General features: G+C 38.2%; 1 protein-coding gene across 1 annotated transcript in view; it reads right to left on the bottom strand.

Moving 5' to 3' along the window:
- TTLL11 (tubulin tyrosine ligase like 11) overlaps positions 1-19,117 on the bottom strand; it is a 264,316-nt gene that overhangs the window by 221,916 nt on the left and 23,283 nt on the right. Inside the window, exons 2-3 of the mRNA XM_069073757.1 lie at positions 11,728-11,824; positions 2,885-3,018 (exon numbers count right to left, since the gene is read on the bottom strand). Coding sequence (XP_068929858.1) covers positions 2,885-3,018; positions 11,728-11,824 — 231 coding nt within the window. The remainder of the gene's footprint in view (positions 1-2,884; positions 3,019-11,727; positions 11,825-19,117) is intronic.

Below are 19,117 nucleotides of genomic sequence, written 5' to 3'. Positions count from 1 at the left end.
TTCCCTGGCTTCCTCCAAGCCTCAGCTAAAATGCTACCTTTTACAAGAAGCTTTTTCCAGTATTCAGTTTTAGAGCATTCTGTCTAAGATTATCTCCAACTTAGTCTGCATGTATCTTTGTACATAGTTCTTTGTATGTTGTCTCTTCCATTAGAGTATAAGTTCCTTGGGAGTAGGTTTTTGCCCTTTTTTGTATCCCTAGCACTTAGCATGGTGTGCCTGGCACATAGTAAGTCCTTCATAAATGCTTGTTAATTTGATACTAGCTGTGATATTAGTTTGGTCTGTTGTGAAAAATATGTAAAGGATACACAGCTAAAGCTGAGACTTTTCTACTGCCTCAACAGGAAAAAAAAATTGTGCAGACAAGAATGTACTGAGCCCTGATGTCATCAAGGCAATAAGTGGTACCAAAAGGCAAAGCAAGCAGGAGAAGGAAGATGATTGTTTCCATGTTAGAAATGATAGAAACCCTGGCATAGTGAAAAACTTTACTATGACAATGAACAAAAAACTGAAGGCCCACCTCAATTTTAATGTTGTATAAGTAATGATTTTCAAAATTTTTGAATAATTTAATGCAGAAAGGCATATCAGCTATGCACATAAAAAGACAGAACAAAACAAAAAAAAAACATTTGACATAAGGCAATGTCTTAGAAACTAACCTATAAGCTACATAAATCATGATTAAAAGACTAGCCAAAATGGCACAGATCCACAGAAATTTAGCAATATAGGAGACCTTAAAGTACAGAATGTTAGAACTTAGAATGCCAAAGCTTGTGAGGTAGTTCATTTAAGTATTATCCCCATTTTACAGATTAGAAAACTGATATATTTTGGACATAGAATATTAGGATATAGAATTCCAGAGCTAGGAGGGACTTCTAGACATTAAAACACAGGACATTAGGACATGTCAAAGCTGGAAACAGCTTCAGAATATAGAATTTCAAAACACAATTATAAAATGGCAAATTTGGAAGGGACCTTACAACATAGAAAGCGGGAATATAGAATCATAGAACTTCAAAGATGGGAAGGACCTTAGGAAGCATTTACTTCAAATCCCTTATCTGATGAAAGAATTGAGACCCAGAAAAGCTAAGCAAGTTGTCCAAGATTCCGAGGCCAGTTAATGGCCATGCCAAGAAGAAGCTCCAATTCTAGGACTCCTTGCACTACAGCCTGCTATTCCCACACTGAATAACTTCTATTTTGTAACCACTTCTCAAAGTGTCTCCTGGCCTCTTCTATTTTACAGATGAGATCACTACTACTCAGAGAAATTAAATGACTTAACTAAGGTTTATGACAGAGTTAGGATTTGAATGCAGGTCACTTGGCTCCACTTTCCCTTTTCAATCCTGAGATTATATGTTTCTGTATAAGGGACACACTGTCATGCCCAGGATGGCTGCTAGCATAGGTTCTTAGATCTGCTTTACTAGGAAAGATAGCTGTTCAAGGGGTCAAAAATCTTTTTTAATTACATTCATTAGTTCAGGGGAAAAATCAGCATGCTGAATTTGAGAGAAAATCCAAACAAAGAAAATAGAGAAAATACAAGCAGAGAAATAATAACCAACAGATAGGGCTTCTAATTGTCTGAGAAATTAGCACAGACCAACAGACAGATCCAACTGTCTGACCAAGACAATACTTATAGTTACTAGAGACAGAAGCACCAATTTTGGGGTTTTTCAAAGCTGGGGCGGGGAGGGGAAAGGAGGTAGAGTTAGCCTCCTTAAGGGCTACCCAGAGTCTCATCTGGCCAAATCACAGGAACATTCTTCCAATGAGTGAGCTCCAAAGCAAAATGCTAACCTCAGAGGATGGATGGAAGGACAGACAGATGGATGGATGGACGGGAGGACAGATGGATGGATGGACGGGAGGACGGATGGATGGACGGGAGGACGGTCGGATGGTCGGATGGACGGGAGGACGGTCGGATGGACGGGAGGACGGTCGGATGGACGGGAGGATGGTCAGACAGAGCCTTCCTCAGGGTCAGAGGGTATCACAACCCTCATGACCCACTGCCTAATTACAAAGTAACAAAAGGTGTGGGCCTTCCTAAAAACAAGCCTCATCTAATCAAGCTTCCCTTAATGGGCTCCATGTGAGGCCTATTAATGGGCAGGGGAAGATCTTACATTCTATTAACATCACAAGTCTCTTTGGGAATCAGTTTTTCCCCTCTGTAAAAGAGGGGACAATACTTGAACTAAATACTTGACAAGACTATTGTGAGGAAAAGCTCTATGTAACCTATAATGCCGTACAGAGGAATAAGTAGTTTTTTTGTAACAATAATAACAGACTGGCACTTATATAGCTCTTCAAAACCTGCAAAATGTTTTATATCCATTACTCACTTGAATCTGACAAGCAACTCAGTGGAATAGTTAATGCCAATATCGCCATTCTTACATATGAAGAAATTGAAGCTCAGAGATCTTAAAAGACTTGTCTGTGTCACACAACTACCAAGCACTGGAGGTGAAATTTGAACCCTAGTCTAATTAATTACAAGTTCAGTGCTCATGTTCAAATTTGTGTGGTATTTATACGTATTCATGCCTTAACTCCATTACTAGATTAGAAGCTTCTTGAGGGTAGGGGTCAGGTCCTATTTATTCTTGTACCTCCCCCCATTCCCATAGAATGGCTAGGACTGTGATTTATTCATCTTTGTGAATTTCACATGCATACATAGTTATACTAAATAAGTGTTAATTGGATGAATTGTCTGGTAAATGAAAATATGCAAAGATGGTTTTAGAGCAGTCTCACTAAGATTTGTGACCAAAATTGTCACAGACACAGATATAGATCATGACTGTTAACTTTAGAATGTCCTCAGAATGGGATCTACCTGAGCAACAAAGAGTTGGAATTCATCGGGCAAAATCCAGGAGCGAGGATAGAAGTTGTACTCCTCAGGAAAGAGATCTTGCATGATTCTCACGGCTCGGCTCAGAGTAATTTTCCGCACCATTTCTGTCATGCCTAGTAGGAAGAGAAAGGAGGAAAGAAAACATTGGAAATGTAGCACTGTGGGGCATCGACAATATCACAGAATCTTAGACCTGAGAACATAGAATATTAAAAAATACGATCTAAAATTTTCTACACTTTAGTGTTCTGTGACTTACACTATAAAGTCCTCCACCCAATGTATTATTTTTCAAGTGGAATTCAGAAAATATTGAATTTGATGACAGTATTGCTTACAAAGGCCAAACAGATCATGGAAAACTAAAGAGAATAAAAGCATCTTTCTCATCCCATAAAAATAAATGGCTAATGTTAAAGCAAGAGATGTACTTAGTGTTGTTACCAACCTCTAGAATGATTTCATTTTATTTAATTCAGGAAGCATTTATTAAGCACCTACACTGTGCCAGACACTAAACACTGGGGATACAAAGACAAAAATAAAACAGTCCCTCTCTCAAGAAGCTTAAATTCTATTGGAAATAAGATGAATATAGAAAGGGGTGGCCAGGTGGCTCAGCAAGTAAGAGCACCGGCTCCAGTGTCGGGATGACCTGGGGATCAAATCTGGGCTCAGATACTTAGCACCACACCCAGAAATAACTGGCTGTGTAACCTTGAGCAAGGTACTTAACCCCGATTGCTTTTAAAAAAATATGAATATAGAAAATTTAATACAAAATATACACAAAGTAATTTTTGTAGGGAAGGTGCTAGTAACTTGTGGGCTTAGGAAGGGCCTCAAGTAGGATGTGGGACTTAAGTTGAATTCTGCAGGAAGTCAGGAGTGCTAAGCTGCAGACATAAGGAGGGAGTATATTCTAGGCAAAGGCACAAAGGCAGGAGATAGAATATTGTGTATAGTTAGTGCTGAATAGGCTACTTTGAGTAGAACATAGAAAATGGCATGCAATAAACCTGGAAAAGTAGGGCAGTGCCAGGATGCAAAGAGTTTGGAAAGCTTAAGAGCTCAATATTTTATCCTAGAAGCAAAATGAAAACCTTAGAGTTTCTTGAATGGCAGGGTCAGACCTGTGCTTTGAGAATATGAATTTGTCTGTATGGAGAATAGATTGGTAAGAAGAGAGATGTTCACCTTGAGCTCCTAAAATCCATTCCTCCCTCCCCTAACATCTTTACCCATTGAAACCTTACCCATTCTTTAAAGTTTTCAAATACCATATCCTCCAAGAAATCTCCCCTGATTTCCCTCAGTTAACAATGATATTTCCTTCTTTGGACCTCAAATAGCATTTTGTTTATATTGTTCTTGTACATTTAGCATGTCCTGTTATTATATTTTGGAAGTCTATGTCCTATCTCCCTTAACAAACTATACACTAGGACTTACAGAATGGCTAGGACTGTGATTTATTCATCTTTGTGAATATCTCCACCTATGCCTAGGACAGTATTTTGCACACAGCTGACATTTAATAAAAAGTCATCAAAATGGAATTGATTTGAGAGTAATAACTCCTACAATCTATCTGTAGCTGTAATGGGAATGGGAATTTGAAGATCTTCCCTGTTCCTTAATAGATCTAGGGGGGAGTTTGAAGACCTCCCCTGCTTTGAAAGTAAACTCTGCCCCCTAATAGGCTGAATGTAGTCACATGGCGCCTGTGGTAGGAGGAGTTTGCTGAAGGGAAGCAGAGCCCATAGGAAGCTGGTCAGAGCTAGCAAGAAGGTGGGGGAGAGAGGATGCTCAGGCCAGGAGCAGAGAGGCTCATGAGTAGATACTGATCTTATATTGGTTTGTGGGAAGGCTGAAGGATGTTGTGGCTCTCAGAGTTATTATGGTTTCTGAATATCTTTGGTACTATGATGGAATCGGCTTACTGGTTTGGGGATTTGGTTTTCTGGTGTCTAAATAAATGCTTCAGTTCTATCCTCTATCTAGAGAGTTTGGTATATTTTGTGATCAAACGTCATGCGATACTTATAGTCACGGTCTTTATCGTAATGGTGGGTGCTGTAAATATTGCATTGGAGCTACAATAGCACATAGACATTTAAGTAACTTTTGCATTTTTCACATTTCCTGAGTTACTGCTAGAAGTACTAAATGGGATAGAATACACCAATACCAACCTATTCCAAATAATTCTATCTTGTACCTTGAACAGAATATGGAAAAAAATATTGTGAACAAAATATGTGACCAAAAAGAATCTTAAAGATTTTGAGAGTTAAGTACATATAACATTTGAATATATTTGCCCTAATAATTTTTTAAAAGAATTAAATTTCAAATGCTTAAAATAGTTAAATTTCAAATGCTTCAAAAGCTTAGCAAGTCAGAATTATCCTAAATTCCAAATAAGTGGAGTCTAAATTAATGAGGTTTGCTAAATTTTTAGACATGGAAGAAACATAGTGTTAAAATAACAGCCAAAAGGACTAGACATGTGACTAGACATCTACCAAAAACTGTTTGCAACTTATTTTCTTAGAAAGTTACCCAGAGAATTTAGATAGTAAACAATTTGCCCAAGTCCATATAGCTTATGTGTCAAAGGTGGGATTGAACCTTGGTTTACCATTTTGATGTTAGTCCTCTAGCCATTGTGCTAAGGTTGCCTCTACAGAAAGAACATTAATATAACATTCTAAAACCTATAGAGTGATTTCCATCAATTATCTCATTCAATCCCCACAACAACCTTGTGAGACAAGAATAGAAGATATCATTACCCCTATTTTGCAAATAAGGATACTAAGTCTCAGAGGGATTAAGTGACTGTCCATCACTGCAAAACTTAAGTGGGGAATGCTGTACTGGAACCAAAGTCTTTCTCTCTGACTCCAAATCTGGCATTCTTTCCATTACTATATGCTGCCACATTGGAAATATGAACAAAGGCTTAGAATATAAATCATTAATTTTGTGCTAGATGTGACATCATAGATGTCACAGAGATCATTCATTCCAACCATCTCTTTTTATAGATGAGGAAACTAAGGTCCACAGAGCTGAAATTATTTTCCTAAAGTCACACAACAAGTTTCTAGGCCCTGGGAGCAAAAAGTGAATTAAGAGGATAAAGTTTTTAACACATGGGACTTCTTAACTCACACAGTATAATAAACCAAAGCAATAAATCTGAAGAGCAGAGCTTAGAGTTGTCAATACTTCACTTCTTTGCTCTTGTTTAAAAGACTATCAGAAAGGATTAAATAAGAAATCAAGGAGCTAAAAAGATAGGGTGGCTATAATAAGCTGAACTCTAAAATGAATTCTTCAACAATAGAGACACAATGAGTAGAGTGCCAGCCCCGGAGTCAGGAGGACCTGAGATCATATCCAGCCTCAGACACTTAACACACACACACACAAACCCTAGCTGTGTGACCTTGGGCAAGTCACTTAACCCCAACTGCCCTCCAAAAAAAGGCAAAAAATTTAAAAATTAAAAGTACCATCTTTTCTTTTCACCACTCCCAACATCCCTATAAATACCCTTGACTCCCATCTGTTCCTTTTTTTCTAGTAGACTGCCCCCTCTTATGATTCTCTCTCTCCCTCTCCCTCCCTCCCTCCCGTATCTACTGGTTCCTTCTTTTCCTCCTACCAATACACTAAAATCTCCCCATCACTAAAACCCTCATTAGATCCTACCATGTCTTCCAACTATTTTCCTATTATGTCTCCTCCCCTTCTCAGCTGAAGTTGCAAAAAGACCATCTAGAATTAGTTCCTCCAATTCCGTTCCCTTCCCTCCCTTCCAAACCTTCTGTAACTCAGCTGAAACTACTTTCTCCAAAGTTACGAGTGATCATCTAATAGCCAAATCTAATGGTGTTTTCTCAATGCTCATGCTTCTGGATCTCTTTGCAGCATTTGACACTGTTAACAGTCTTCTTCTGAGTCGTCTCTTACTCTCTGGGTTTTCACCACTGTTCTGTCTTGGTTCTCTTACCTGTCTGACTGCTACTTCTCCGCCTCCTATGACTGATATTCAAATCATTCCACCAACTGTTGGTGTCCCCCAAGGTTCTGTCCTAGATCATCATTTCCTTTCTCTTTATACTTTCTCATTCGGTGATCTTACCAGCTCTCATGGGTTTAATTATCATCTCTATGCAGATGGTTTTGAGATATTTTTTTTGTCTAGTTTTAATCTGTCTTCTAAATTCCTGTTCCACATTACCAACTGCATTAATGGACATTTCAAATTGAATAACCCATAGGCATATTAAGCTCAATATGTTTAAAAAAGAAATTGTTTCTCCCAAAACTTCTTTTCTAAATTTTCCTATCACTGTCAAGGGTACTACCATACTTTCAGTCATCCAGGTTCACAACTTAATGTCATCCTTGATTTCCCTTACTCTCATACACCATTTATCCAATCAGTTACTAAATCTTATAAGTTCCTTCTCTAGAACAGAGATTCTTAACCTGAGATTTATAAGCTTATTTTTAGTAATTTGATCACAAAATTTCCATGTCATTGGTTTCCTTTTTAATTCTATATATTTTCTGCTTTTAAAACATTATTCTGAGAAGGGAACCAGAGGCTTCACCAGCCATCTGCTTCTCTCCACTCATAGCTACCATCTTAGTTCAGGCCTTCATCAGCTGGACTGTTACAATAGCCTTCTAATTGGACTGCCTCCCTCAAGTCTCTTCTCACTCCTATCCATTCTTTCCACAGCTGCCAAAGGGATCTTCCTAAAGCATATGTCTTATGTTACTCCCCCACTCAGTAAACTCAATGGTTTCCCCATTATCTCAAGGATCAAATATAAATTCCTTGGTTTGGCATTTAAAGCTCTTCATAACCTGGTTCTTTCTTATCTTTCCAGTTTTTTTAACCCACTGTTCCATTCCATGAACTCTACAATACAATCATGCTGGTTGCTGGCTTGCTCTTCCTAACATAGCATACTCAACCTTCCATCTCCCAACTCCATGTCTTTGTCCTGCCTGTCCCCCATTCCCAGAATGTGCTCCCTCCTACCCTGCACCTCACAAAATCCCTGGTTTCTTTTAAGATTGAGTTCAAGATGTCCCAGACTGGCCAGAACAGACTTCAGGAGAGTGAATCACTGGCAGCTGTGGCGGTTTCCAGACTTCTCAACCCATAAACACCAAAGAGAAAGAAGAAGGTTAGTAGGGAACTCTTGTTGGAACTAGGTGAGAGAAGAGCATGGTCTGGCCCCTGCCCCTGGGGCAGCAGAGGTGGCGGTGGCACAGTGGAGTGACTGCCTCCCAAGTTTCTGGCCTACAGATTGCAAGGGGACCAAATGACCATTCAGAGGGTAATTGCTCTTGCTTTGACCTGCTTGAATCTGGGTTGCAGTCTTGAGTGGTGGTCCTGGGGTGAGGAACATTAGCATGCCAGAGCTTGTGGTGGCTGAAGAAAGGGCACCCTTCTCATAGCTCTGACAACAGCTGTGAAAACCCCAACAATTTGGGACACAGCTCTCTCCACTCTAGAAGCAGAGTTCTACCATGGCAAAGAGCTCAAAAGTCAAGTAATTGGCTGGCAAGATGAGCAAATACAGGAAGTGCAATCAGACCATAGAATCTTTTTGGGGGGACAAAGAGGATCAAAACATGGAACCAGAAGAAGACAACAAAGTCAAAACTCCTGCATCAAAAGCCTCCAAGAAAAATATGATCTGGTAGAAGGTCATGGAGGAGTTCAAGAAGGATTTTAAAAATCAAGTGAAGTGGAGGAAAAAATGGGAGGAAAAATGAGAATGATGCAAGGAAATCATGAAAAGTAAGTCAACAGCCTGCTAAAGGAGACCCAAAAAAATACTGAAGAAAATAACACCTTAAAAGATAGACTAACTCAAATGGCAAAAGAGGCCCAAAAAGCCAAAGAGGAGAAGAATGGCTTTAAAAGCTGCATTGGCCTGATGGAAAAGGAATTTCAAAAACTCACTGAAGAGAGTAATTCCTTCAAAATTAGATAGGAGCAAATGGAAGCTAATGACTTTATGAGAAGTCAAGATACTATAAAACAGATCCAAACAAATAAGAAAATAGAAGGCAATGTAAAATATCTCGTTGGAAAAACCACTGACCTGGAAAATAGACCCAGGAGAGATCATTTAAAAATTATTGGACCTGAAAGTCATGATCAAAAAAAGAGCCTAGAAATCATTCTTCAAGACATTCTCAAGAAAAATTCCCCTAATATTCTAGAACCAGAGGGCAAAATAGAAATTGAAAGAAGATTGAGTTCAAGTACCACCTTCTCTAGACCACCTTTTCAGGACTGCTACCCACCCCTGCCCCCAGGAGCTAGTGCTTTTCCACTAAGGTTACCTTCAATCTACTCTGTAATTCTCTTAGAGGTAGCAATTTATGTGTATGTGCACACACGCACACACACACACAAATACACACACATACCTGATATATAACACAGTGCCTAGCATATATAAAAACGTAATAAATGCTTGTTGATTGGTTCTTTGACCACAAATCAAACACACTATCTACCATGCTATGGTAGCTCTTAATGAGTACAAAGAAGAGGTTCACACAAAGTGCCATAAAGCATTTGAGGAAGATGACGAAGTATAGGATACATGAGGGAAGGTTTCATGGTAGAGATGTCATCTGATCTGGGCCTCAAATAAAAGGAGAGACACCATCAAATATTGTGAAGCATAGTGTCATGGAAAGACCACTGGACTGGAACTCAGAGGACCTAGGTTCCAATTCCAGTTCATATACTTAATAGCTATGTGAAAATGGGTAAGTCATTTAACCTTTTTGAGCCACAGTAACCATATTTTTAAAATGAGGATAATAATACTTGTAACTATCTACCTCAGAGTAGTTGTGGGGAAAGCCCTTAGTAAGCTTTTTAAAAGTCTGTATAAATTTGAGTTATTAACAAAATAACAATGAGAAAGTTGAGAATGGGAGTGGGGAAGGGTTCATTTTTCCGTAGCTAAAATATTGTTTAAAATAGTGATTAAGTTCTAGATCAGTACAACTTAATCCATAATAATAGCAGACTGAACTAGAGTTCTCATAGTAGCATTGAGCCCAACCATTATTTATAAAAGACTTACAAATAAACTATTAGAACACAACTAGTTGGGGGATAACTCTTAGATTTTCTAAAAGCAAGGTACATTTAAGCAAATTCTTTTCAAAAAAACAATTTCTTTAGAATCCTCCATTAAAATATTATGGTAGTTTTATATAAATAAGCCATAGAAATTGTGAAAGTATGACATGATAACAAAAATACACTGCCATATGTGGATACAACAATTCTGTTTACTCAATATGAAAAGTATTTACCCTTGCCTGGAATTTCCATTGGAAATAACTGTCAGTGCTATAAAATGTTTGGTGGATATGTTTTTAGAATATTTGAATATGTGGGTAATTCATAAAGTTTAATCAGAAAAATGTCCGAACTAGAAGATACCTTGGAAAATTGAATTTTAATGCTACCTCCTTAGCACTAGTATTTCATCAAACTCAGTAACTGACATGAATTAGCTTCAGTAACAGTTGCATTATCTAAGAGTTGCATTAAAGAGCCAGTCCTCATTACTGGCAGGAATTCATATGTTTTCTTAAACTTCACCCTTAAAAGTGCTACCTTCAGGTGAGAGTAAACAAAAGTGGCATTAGATTTGTTCTGCACAGTACCAGGAGACAGATCAGGGAACAAGAAGAGCTGCACAAGGGCAGAGTTCAATAGCTAATGGAAAACTTCTTAACAATGAGAGCCCCAAAAGTGGAATGGAATGTCTCAGGCCTAGTGTGTACTAAGTGCTAAGCACCAGGTCCATTGCTTGGCTCCCACCAAGAAAAAAAAAAAAAAAGGAAACAAGTAGTTCCTGACCTAAAGGAGCTTAAACTCTAATAGAGGAGATAACACATACATTCATGAACTCCCCTGGACTACTCTGTTGTTTTTTGGTCATTTCAGTTGTGTCAGACTCTTTGCGACCCCATCTAGGGTTTTCTTGGCAAAGATTTGGTTTGCCAAGTAGTTTGCCATTTCCTTCTCCAGATCATTTTACAGATGAGGAAACTGAGGCAAATATGGTTAAGTGACTTGCCTAGGATCACACAGTTATTAAGTGTCTGAGGCTGGATATGAACTCAGGTCTTCCTGACTCCAGGCCCAGCACTCATCCACAGACCTCAATTTCACTTTTTTTCTCTCTAAAATAAGCATAATTATAGTCCCACTACTAACCTCTCATAAGGATTTGTTGTGATTAAAGGCTACATATTATTTCTATGATTCAAAAGGTAAAAATCATGCTCTTATAGAAGTGACATCGACTGGTACTGTTTGACTTTCATAATCATAGTTCTAGTCTATGAAAGTCTTAGTGGTTTATAACTTGATCATATCACTGATTGCACTTATCTCCCAAGATAACCTGATAGCAGCTTGAATATTCTTTGTGCTAAGACTCCACCCAGCTTTAACTCCAGATGTTCTTTATTCTTAGGTCCCTTTCACTTTTACATCCTTTGGTCTGTGCTCATAGTGAAATTAAACCAGTACAATTCATCTTTTTGTGCTTCTGAGCTTCTAGTCTATGAAATCTTAAGTCTGAATCACAATAATATTTAAGTTCACCTTTTTTCCAAGATAACCTGATAAAATTCAGCAATGAATTCCATTTCAGAATTCACAAATTTTGAGTTTTGAGACCTGCTGTTTTTACTGAATATACCTAGGAAACCTCTTAAAGAATAGCAATGCCAACTGGTACCTGGGAACTTGTTCACTTGACCTGAGAGTATGTCACTATCGTGAAAGGAAACTCCATGCCAGTAGATATCACAGGGCAAGCGACGACCAAAGGGAAACTGGAAGAAATAGAAACAAAAAAAAATTAGGCTATTACTTTCATTCTGTTCCCATGAACTTTTAGCTACAATTGAAGGTTCAAGCAAATTCGGTAGTGGGAAATTTGAATAGCAATACACTTTTACCTAAGTTGGTTGTTTTGATCTTAAAGATCAAGAAGATAATTTTTTAAAACCTGGACATATTCTGTCTCCTATTTCTTTTAATTGTTTCATCACATAAATTCTTTTTTCCAACTAAACTCTCTCATGGAGAGTAGAGATCAATCCCACATTTCTTTGGTATTATATCATAGAAGACACGGGACTAATACTTCTTGAATTCCATAACTAGCTAGCTTTAAAACCTCAAGCAAGTTATTTTCCCTGTCTGACTTCAGTTTATAAAGGGATATAATAAAATGCTATCTAAGATCCCCTCCAACTTTAATGTTCTAAATTCTCTGTTCTAGCATTAAATGTTAGATCTTTTCTATTTTATTTTTAATTTCCTATCTTTTTTCTTTTCTATCATTCTATTTTCTATGTTCACATGGAAATTACACTAATATCATTTGTTCTTTTTATGTTTCTGAAATTCTAGTCTATATAATCTTCACTGATTTTTATCTTTTAAGTTCACCATTATCCAAAGCTGAAGGCAGCTTCAACATTCTATTTTCTAAGATCACCTTCTAGATCTAACAATCTATGCTCTAAAATTCTGTCTTCAATGGTCCCTTACTGGGGCAGCCAGGTAGCACAGTGAGTAAGAGCACCAGCTCCAGTGTCGGGATGACCTGGGATCAAATCCGGGCTCAGACACTTAGTACCCACCCAGAAACACCTGGCTGTGTAACCTTGAGCAAGTTACTTAACCCCAATTGCTTTAAAAAAAAAAAAAAAGGTCCTTACTGCTCTATTTTCATACAAGTTTGGAAAACAGAAAGTTAAAGCTAGGAGAAATATTTAGTTTACACCATCATTTTATAGATCACAAGATAATAGATTTAGAGCTAAAAGTAATCTAGTTCGATTCTTTCATTTTACAGGAGAGAAAACTAAGGCCTACAGGGACTGTGAGTTCATCAAGGACATACACTATTAAGTAGAAAAACTAAGACTCAAAACTACATCTCCAAGCTCCCAGGCTAATACTCTTTCTACTCCTCTATGCTGCTTCTTCAAGCATCCCAAATTGAAAAGGAGATAAAACAGAATCACACCTTTTAAACAAATTATATTAATTTTAAAAGGCATAACAAAACAAGACATATGTTATACATTTTATAAGCATCAACAACTTGACATTTATAATTTATAGCATTTTCAATCATTTTATTTTGCATCAAATGGACTGTAGTGTTATTAATTCAGAAGACACCATGAAAACAAGAAGAAAACATATGCCATTTTCTTCCAGCTGTTAAATGCTACCGTTTAGGAAAGGAAAATAAACAAACCAAAAAACCAATATTCAACCTGAATCACTTATTAAGCCTTAAAGTTTACAAGGCACTGTGCTTAATACTAAAGATACAATAACAAAAGATAATGAAGAACCATCCCTGAGGGAGTTTATCTGATAGGGGGGAGGTTAGGGGGCACAAGTATACAAAATATAATACGACAGAGAATTTTCTCATCCAAATTCACCCCAGGCCTTCTCCCAAGTCCTACTCTAGTTCTTCTTGTACATACCCTTGTGCCCTCTGGAGCCCATTGTATCCAAACATCTCTTAATCCTTCACCTTTTCTACTCATGCGCCTTCATTTCTGGCACTTAAGGACCTGTCTCCAACTAGAAGACACTACTTCCCTGGCCATCTTCTCTGGTACTAGATTCTCAAATGCCCCTGCTCTCCAAAATACTGGAACAGAACTATGAGCAACCACAGTCTTTCTTGCTTTCAGAGCCTCTTTCTGTTGTCATCACTCAGCAACCCCTTATTTGAGGCTGACTCTATTCCCTTTTATCTGATTTGGGTAGCAATTATCTACTAGGTCTCCGAGGTCCTGCAGCCTCCTTTCTTGGTTTTTCAGTACCTGAATTGCAGTAGTTCTCTCTCACTCATACATGGAACTTCAATATATGTAATGATGTTTCCTCAAATACCGTGGCCTCAATTCTCCAATTTGCTCAACTCCTATTACCAATAATTTCACTTCATCTTAACCATACATGTGAATGTTCAAACTCTTGCTGTCATCATTATCTATAAATGTTCCACTTCCATATCCAAGAACTCTGAAATCCCTCTATCCAACAAGAAACTCCTATCATTTCATGTCTCACTGTATCTCATTCCTAAATCTATTCTTTATCTTCACCATGACCTCCAGTTCCTCTTTCTATCAATCCTTTCCCAGGCTATCACCCCTACTCTGGCTTCAGTTTCCCTACTTCCTGGTCTTAACCCTATGCCTAACCAACTTTATAGTATCCTCTACTTTGGATCCTTTGGCCCTGGTTTTATCTTGGCTCCTGCCTTGCCAAACCCCAACCTTACATTACCCTTCCTATCCCCTATCATATTGGAGGAAATCAGCAACCATTTTGATAAGGCCCACTATAGCTATTTTCTCTATTTTCAACTGGGTATTCAATGCCCCAAGGCAATCCTTGTACTCTTCCCTAAATTGACTATAACCTATCTCCAACAACAGTTATTCTAGCCCTTCTTTCCTCAAGCCTCCCCACACCATTCCCTCTTTAAAGAGGACTTTGCTTCAAACTTTATTTAGTAAATAGGAATAGTTTCTCATGAGCTCCCACTTCTCTACTATGCTACATCTCACAATTCACAATTCTCTCTTCCATTATCCCAATCTCTGATCAAGAGATGATTCTTCTCCCCTTCAAAGCTGATCCTTCTATTTACACTCTTCCTACCAATCACCTTCCATCCCTTTGGAGCTAACCTCATCAATAATTCTTTCTTCTTTTACCCCTCTTTACCTTCCTACCCCTAACTACCTAATTATTGGCTCCTTCCCTTCTCCTAGCAAATATGCCCATGTTTTTTCCATTAAAACAAACAAACAAAACCCTTCAATTTGACACATACACATCATTTAATATCTCTTCCCATTTCACTGACAAACTCCTCAAAATAATCCATATGACATCTTTTTAGACATGGCCAATCTGGGAATTCATTTTGCTTGACTTATACAAACTTACAAGGGTTTTATTTTTCTTCTCTTTTATTACGGGAAGGGGAGGATGAGAGGTGAGAGGGTGGGGAAAATTGCTAGTTCTAAATGCTGTGATCCTGAGATTTTAGAATTAAATCATTCATTCAACAAACATTTATTAGGTAGCTATTGAACACAATGAAGCCTTTATTAGTGGGAACTGTGCCCTAGAGACCACTTCTAAGTCCTTAGGTGTGGCCTTTCAACTGAGTCCAAGTTTTACAGAACAAATCCTTTTATTAAAGTGATTTCTTCTGTGAAGTTGGAATTCAGTCAAAGGATTACACTTGAGGGCCTAGAGGGCCACATGTAGCCTCAAGGCCACAGGTTACTCACCCTAGGACTAGGGGATATACAAAGAAAAGCCAGTTTACTCTTCAGGAATTTACAGTCTAGTAGGGGCAGATAAAACATGAATACAAAACTAATAGTATATTACACTTATATTCTAAAGTGCTTTGACATCAGAAGAGAGAGATGCTTTCTAAATGGAGTTATCAGGGAAGACTTCATGAAGACGGTGGTATTTGAGCTAGGACTTTGAGAAAGCCAGGACAGAGTCCTTTGCAACACCCAGTTAGTGGGCATGACCTGGATGAGCATCCTGTAAAAGAGACAGAGGAGTGGTCAGAGAGGTAGGAGAAGAATGAAGAGAGAGTATTACTGAGAAAACCTAGAGAGAAGAGAATGTGAAGGAAAAGAGGGCAACCAACAGTGTCAAAGGATGCAAAGAGATAAAAAAGTATGAAGATTCTGAAAATCTGAAGATCTGGCAATGAAGAGATCTATTAGTAACTTCAGGGAGAGCTGTTCAATGGAATGAGGAGATTAGAAGCCAGATTGATTGTGTTGTACCTGGTTTTCACATCCCCCAACTTCAGCCCTCCCTCAGGGAAGTGAGCAGACTGCCAGGTCAGTTCCATTCTCCCCCAACAGATGTTCAAACCCTTACCTAGTCAGCCCACCTCCACAGAGGTGGGCAGGCTTCCGGATCAGGGTGACTTGGCACTGGCGGGAATTTTGAGGTGTGTACTGATCAATCACTGTTTTTGGCTTCTGCAAGTTTCTGCTTACATAATACCTAACCTTGGCCGCATGGCATCCCTTTAAAAGCTGAGGCTTTACCTGAGATCGCTGCTGTACGACCTGGGATGGTGGGGTGGTACCTGACAGCCCGCCATGTGGCCTGATCACCTAACATGGCGTATAATAAAGGGTCCAATTTTAAATTGTTACTTGGGTCTTGCTTGAGTTTTCTGGGTACAACAATTGTAAGGGGTTAAGAAGAGGGGGAGAGGAAATGGAGGTTCTTATTGGAGACAGCCTTCTCAAAAAGATTAGCCAAAAAAGGCAGAAGAAATATATGAAAATTGTTAGTTGAGGCAGAAGGACCAAGTGATGGCTTTTTGAGGATGGGGGAGACATAAACATGGTTGTAGCCTGTAAGGAAGCAGCCAGGAGACCAGGAGAGGTTAAAGATAGAGTAGGGATGATAGAAGATGTGATTTGCTAGAGGAGACAGAATTAAATGGGATCACTTGTATAGGTAGAGGGGTTGGCCTTGTTAAGGAGAAGGGCCACCTCTTTATGTGAGACAAAGGTAAAAAAAAAGGAGAAAATGGCAGAGGCATTGGAAGAAAGAAGAGGGAGCACTCGGTGAATGGCCTTGATTTTTTCAGCAAAATATGAGACAAGGTTCTCATCTGAGAGGATGAGAGAAGGGTAGGAACAGGGGTTTGAGGTAAGTAGACCAATGGTATAGAAAGATAGCATTGTAGCAAAGATGGTCTGTTGAGGTTATGTAACAAATTTACAGTGGACCCAGTTAGAATGGTTGCGTGATTTTGTTCATTTTCATTCAACACCACATATGTAGAAGTAGAGGCAGTAGATGGTGGGTGTGACCCAACACTGAGGCTTGGCCGGGCACAATCAGTGATATGATGAGGGGAAAGATAAACAAGAGAAGAAGACAGTGTAATTTTGAACTGGTTTACCAAGGGGTCAAGAAAGTAAAAGGAAACTTTGGCTAGTATAGGGGTAATAGTCTGGAAGGGAATTGAGGGGCTGGGGATTTGAAGGTCACAGCATAGATGAAAAGCAGGGTTTGTGATTAGAAGGAAGAGGGGTGGAAAGTCATTAGATTATGATCAGATAAGGGAATTTCAGAGTTCATGAATACATTTGTGGGAGATGGCTAAATCAAGAGTATGACTGACCATCTTTATGTATAGCTGAGGTGGGATGGAGAAGTAGGTCTTGGGAAATGAGTAGATTGAAGAACTGGGAGTTTAGGGTATTCGTGGGAGTGTCAATATGTATATTGAAGTTCCCCCATGAAAGGACAGGATTTGGGAAGGAAAAAAGGTTTGTGAGCCAGCAACTGAACTCATTGAAGAAGGATGAGGAGTGTCCTAGAAGTCTATCGATAACAGCTACTAGGATTTTGATTGTGTGGGAGATATAGAGAGTTATATAAGCCTCACGGGAGAGGTTACTGAGTGATAGGGGGGAAGGGGGCAGAGAATCTGAAGAGGACAGGGAACAAATAATATTCCAACTTCCCTACCTCTGCCAGTAAGGTAAAGGGAATAAGTGAAAGTGTAGTCAATGCTGGAAAGAGTGGTCAGGAAGGCTGTGCCATCAGGAGAGAACCAGGTCTCAGTGGCAGCCAAAAAATGAAAACAAGTTTGTTGCCTATGAAGCAGGCATTCCAGAGGGCACAAGTGAAAGGGAAGGGTAAGATTTAGTTCAGACTTTGGGGTGGGTAGGTTGAGAAAGATAGAAACAAGGAATCATGTAGTGGGTAGATAGGGTTTGAATAACAATCTACAGGGATATAGAATTACTGGGATGTAGAGGGTATGACCAGGTGAAGGTTTGTTTATCATTAAGTGAGTAAATTTATAGCAAGTTTCTCTGACAAAGGCCTAATTTCTCAGATATATGGGGAACTGAGCCTACTTTATATTAAAAAAAAATAAGAGCTACTCTGATATCATAATATAATGATCCAAGACAATTTCAAAGTACCCATAATGAAAAATGCTATATACCTCCAGAGAGAGAACTGATCAAATTCTGAATGCAGACTGAAGCATACTTTTTTCACTTTCTTTATATATCTTGCTATTCTTTTTTTTTCAAAGTGGCTAGTGTGGAAATATGTTTTGCATGATCTCACATGTAAAACTGACATAATATTGCTTGCTTTCTCAATAGGAGGAAAGGAGGGAATGAATTTGAAACTAAAAAAAAAAAATTTTTTTCTAACGAATGTCCAAAATAAAGAAGAAAGGAGAATGAAGTTCAGAATTCAGACAAGGAGGGCAACTTTGTTACTACCATGTTAAATTTTATACATATTTTTAAACTATGTATAAGTTCACAATTTCATATACAATTTTTTTGTGTTCTTTATATATCAAAATGTACATGTTTGTTAAAGTTTATTAAATCATAATAAAAAATTTAAGTAAAAGATTTCAGAACTCCTTATCATTATGAGGCATCAGAAAAGTTATGGGAAAATCTGCCTCATTGAGGGCTGATGGGAAAATACTGGACTTGGAATTAAGACCTAGGTCCCAGTTCTGAGTCTGTTTGTAACATATTGTAGTAGCTACTCTAGCTAGTCATTTTTCCTCTCTTGACCTCAGTTTCCTCATTTTTAAATTAGAAGATAGAACTAGATTACCTATCTTGAGCTTTTCTTCCAGGTCTAATATTTTGTGAAAAAGAAACTCTACGACAACAAACTACTATAGGCTATGCCAAATGAAATATGAGCCTCAAAAGAAAATTGTTACTCATTCTCTTGACCGAAGATAAACTACATTCTTAAATTTTCTTCTATGTTTCCCATTTTGTGGCTTACCAGTCTTCCTTTTCTAAGGTAGTTCCCCACATTAATAAGAATTATACATATACATTCATCCTCAATGCTCCAGTCTTCATAATACAGTTCAAATACTCTATTTACCAAATAGTCTCATTTTTTATTCATGCTTTTAAATTATCTCTACTTTTAAAAATCTTTCTATATACATATTGTCATTTTGAGCTATTAAAATAAATTTGAATTTGCTTTTATGCTATTTAAATGATTAACAATGA

Source organism: Petaurus breviceps, unplaced genomic scaffold (genome assembly GCF_028583685.1).
Source record: "Petaurus breviceps papuanus isolate PSGF00001 unplaced genomic scaffold, PetGlider_PUasm1.0 90879, whole genome shotgun sequence".
In the NCBI taxonomy this organism is placed as follows: Eukaryota; Metazoa; Chordata; class Mammalia; order Diprotodontia; family Petauridae; genus Petaurus; species Petaurus breviceps.
This window is presented reverse-complemented; position numbering and strand designations above follow the sequence as displayed.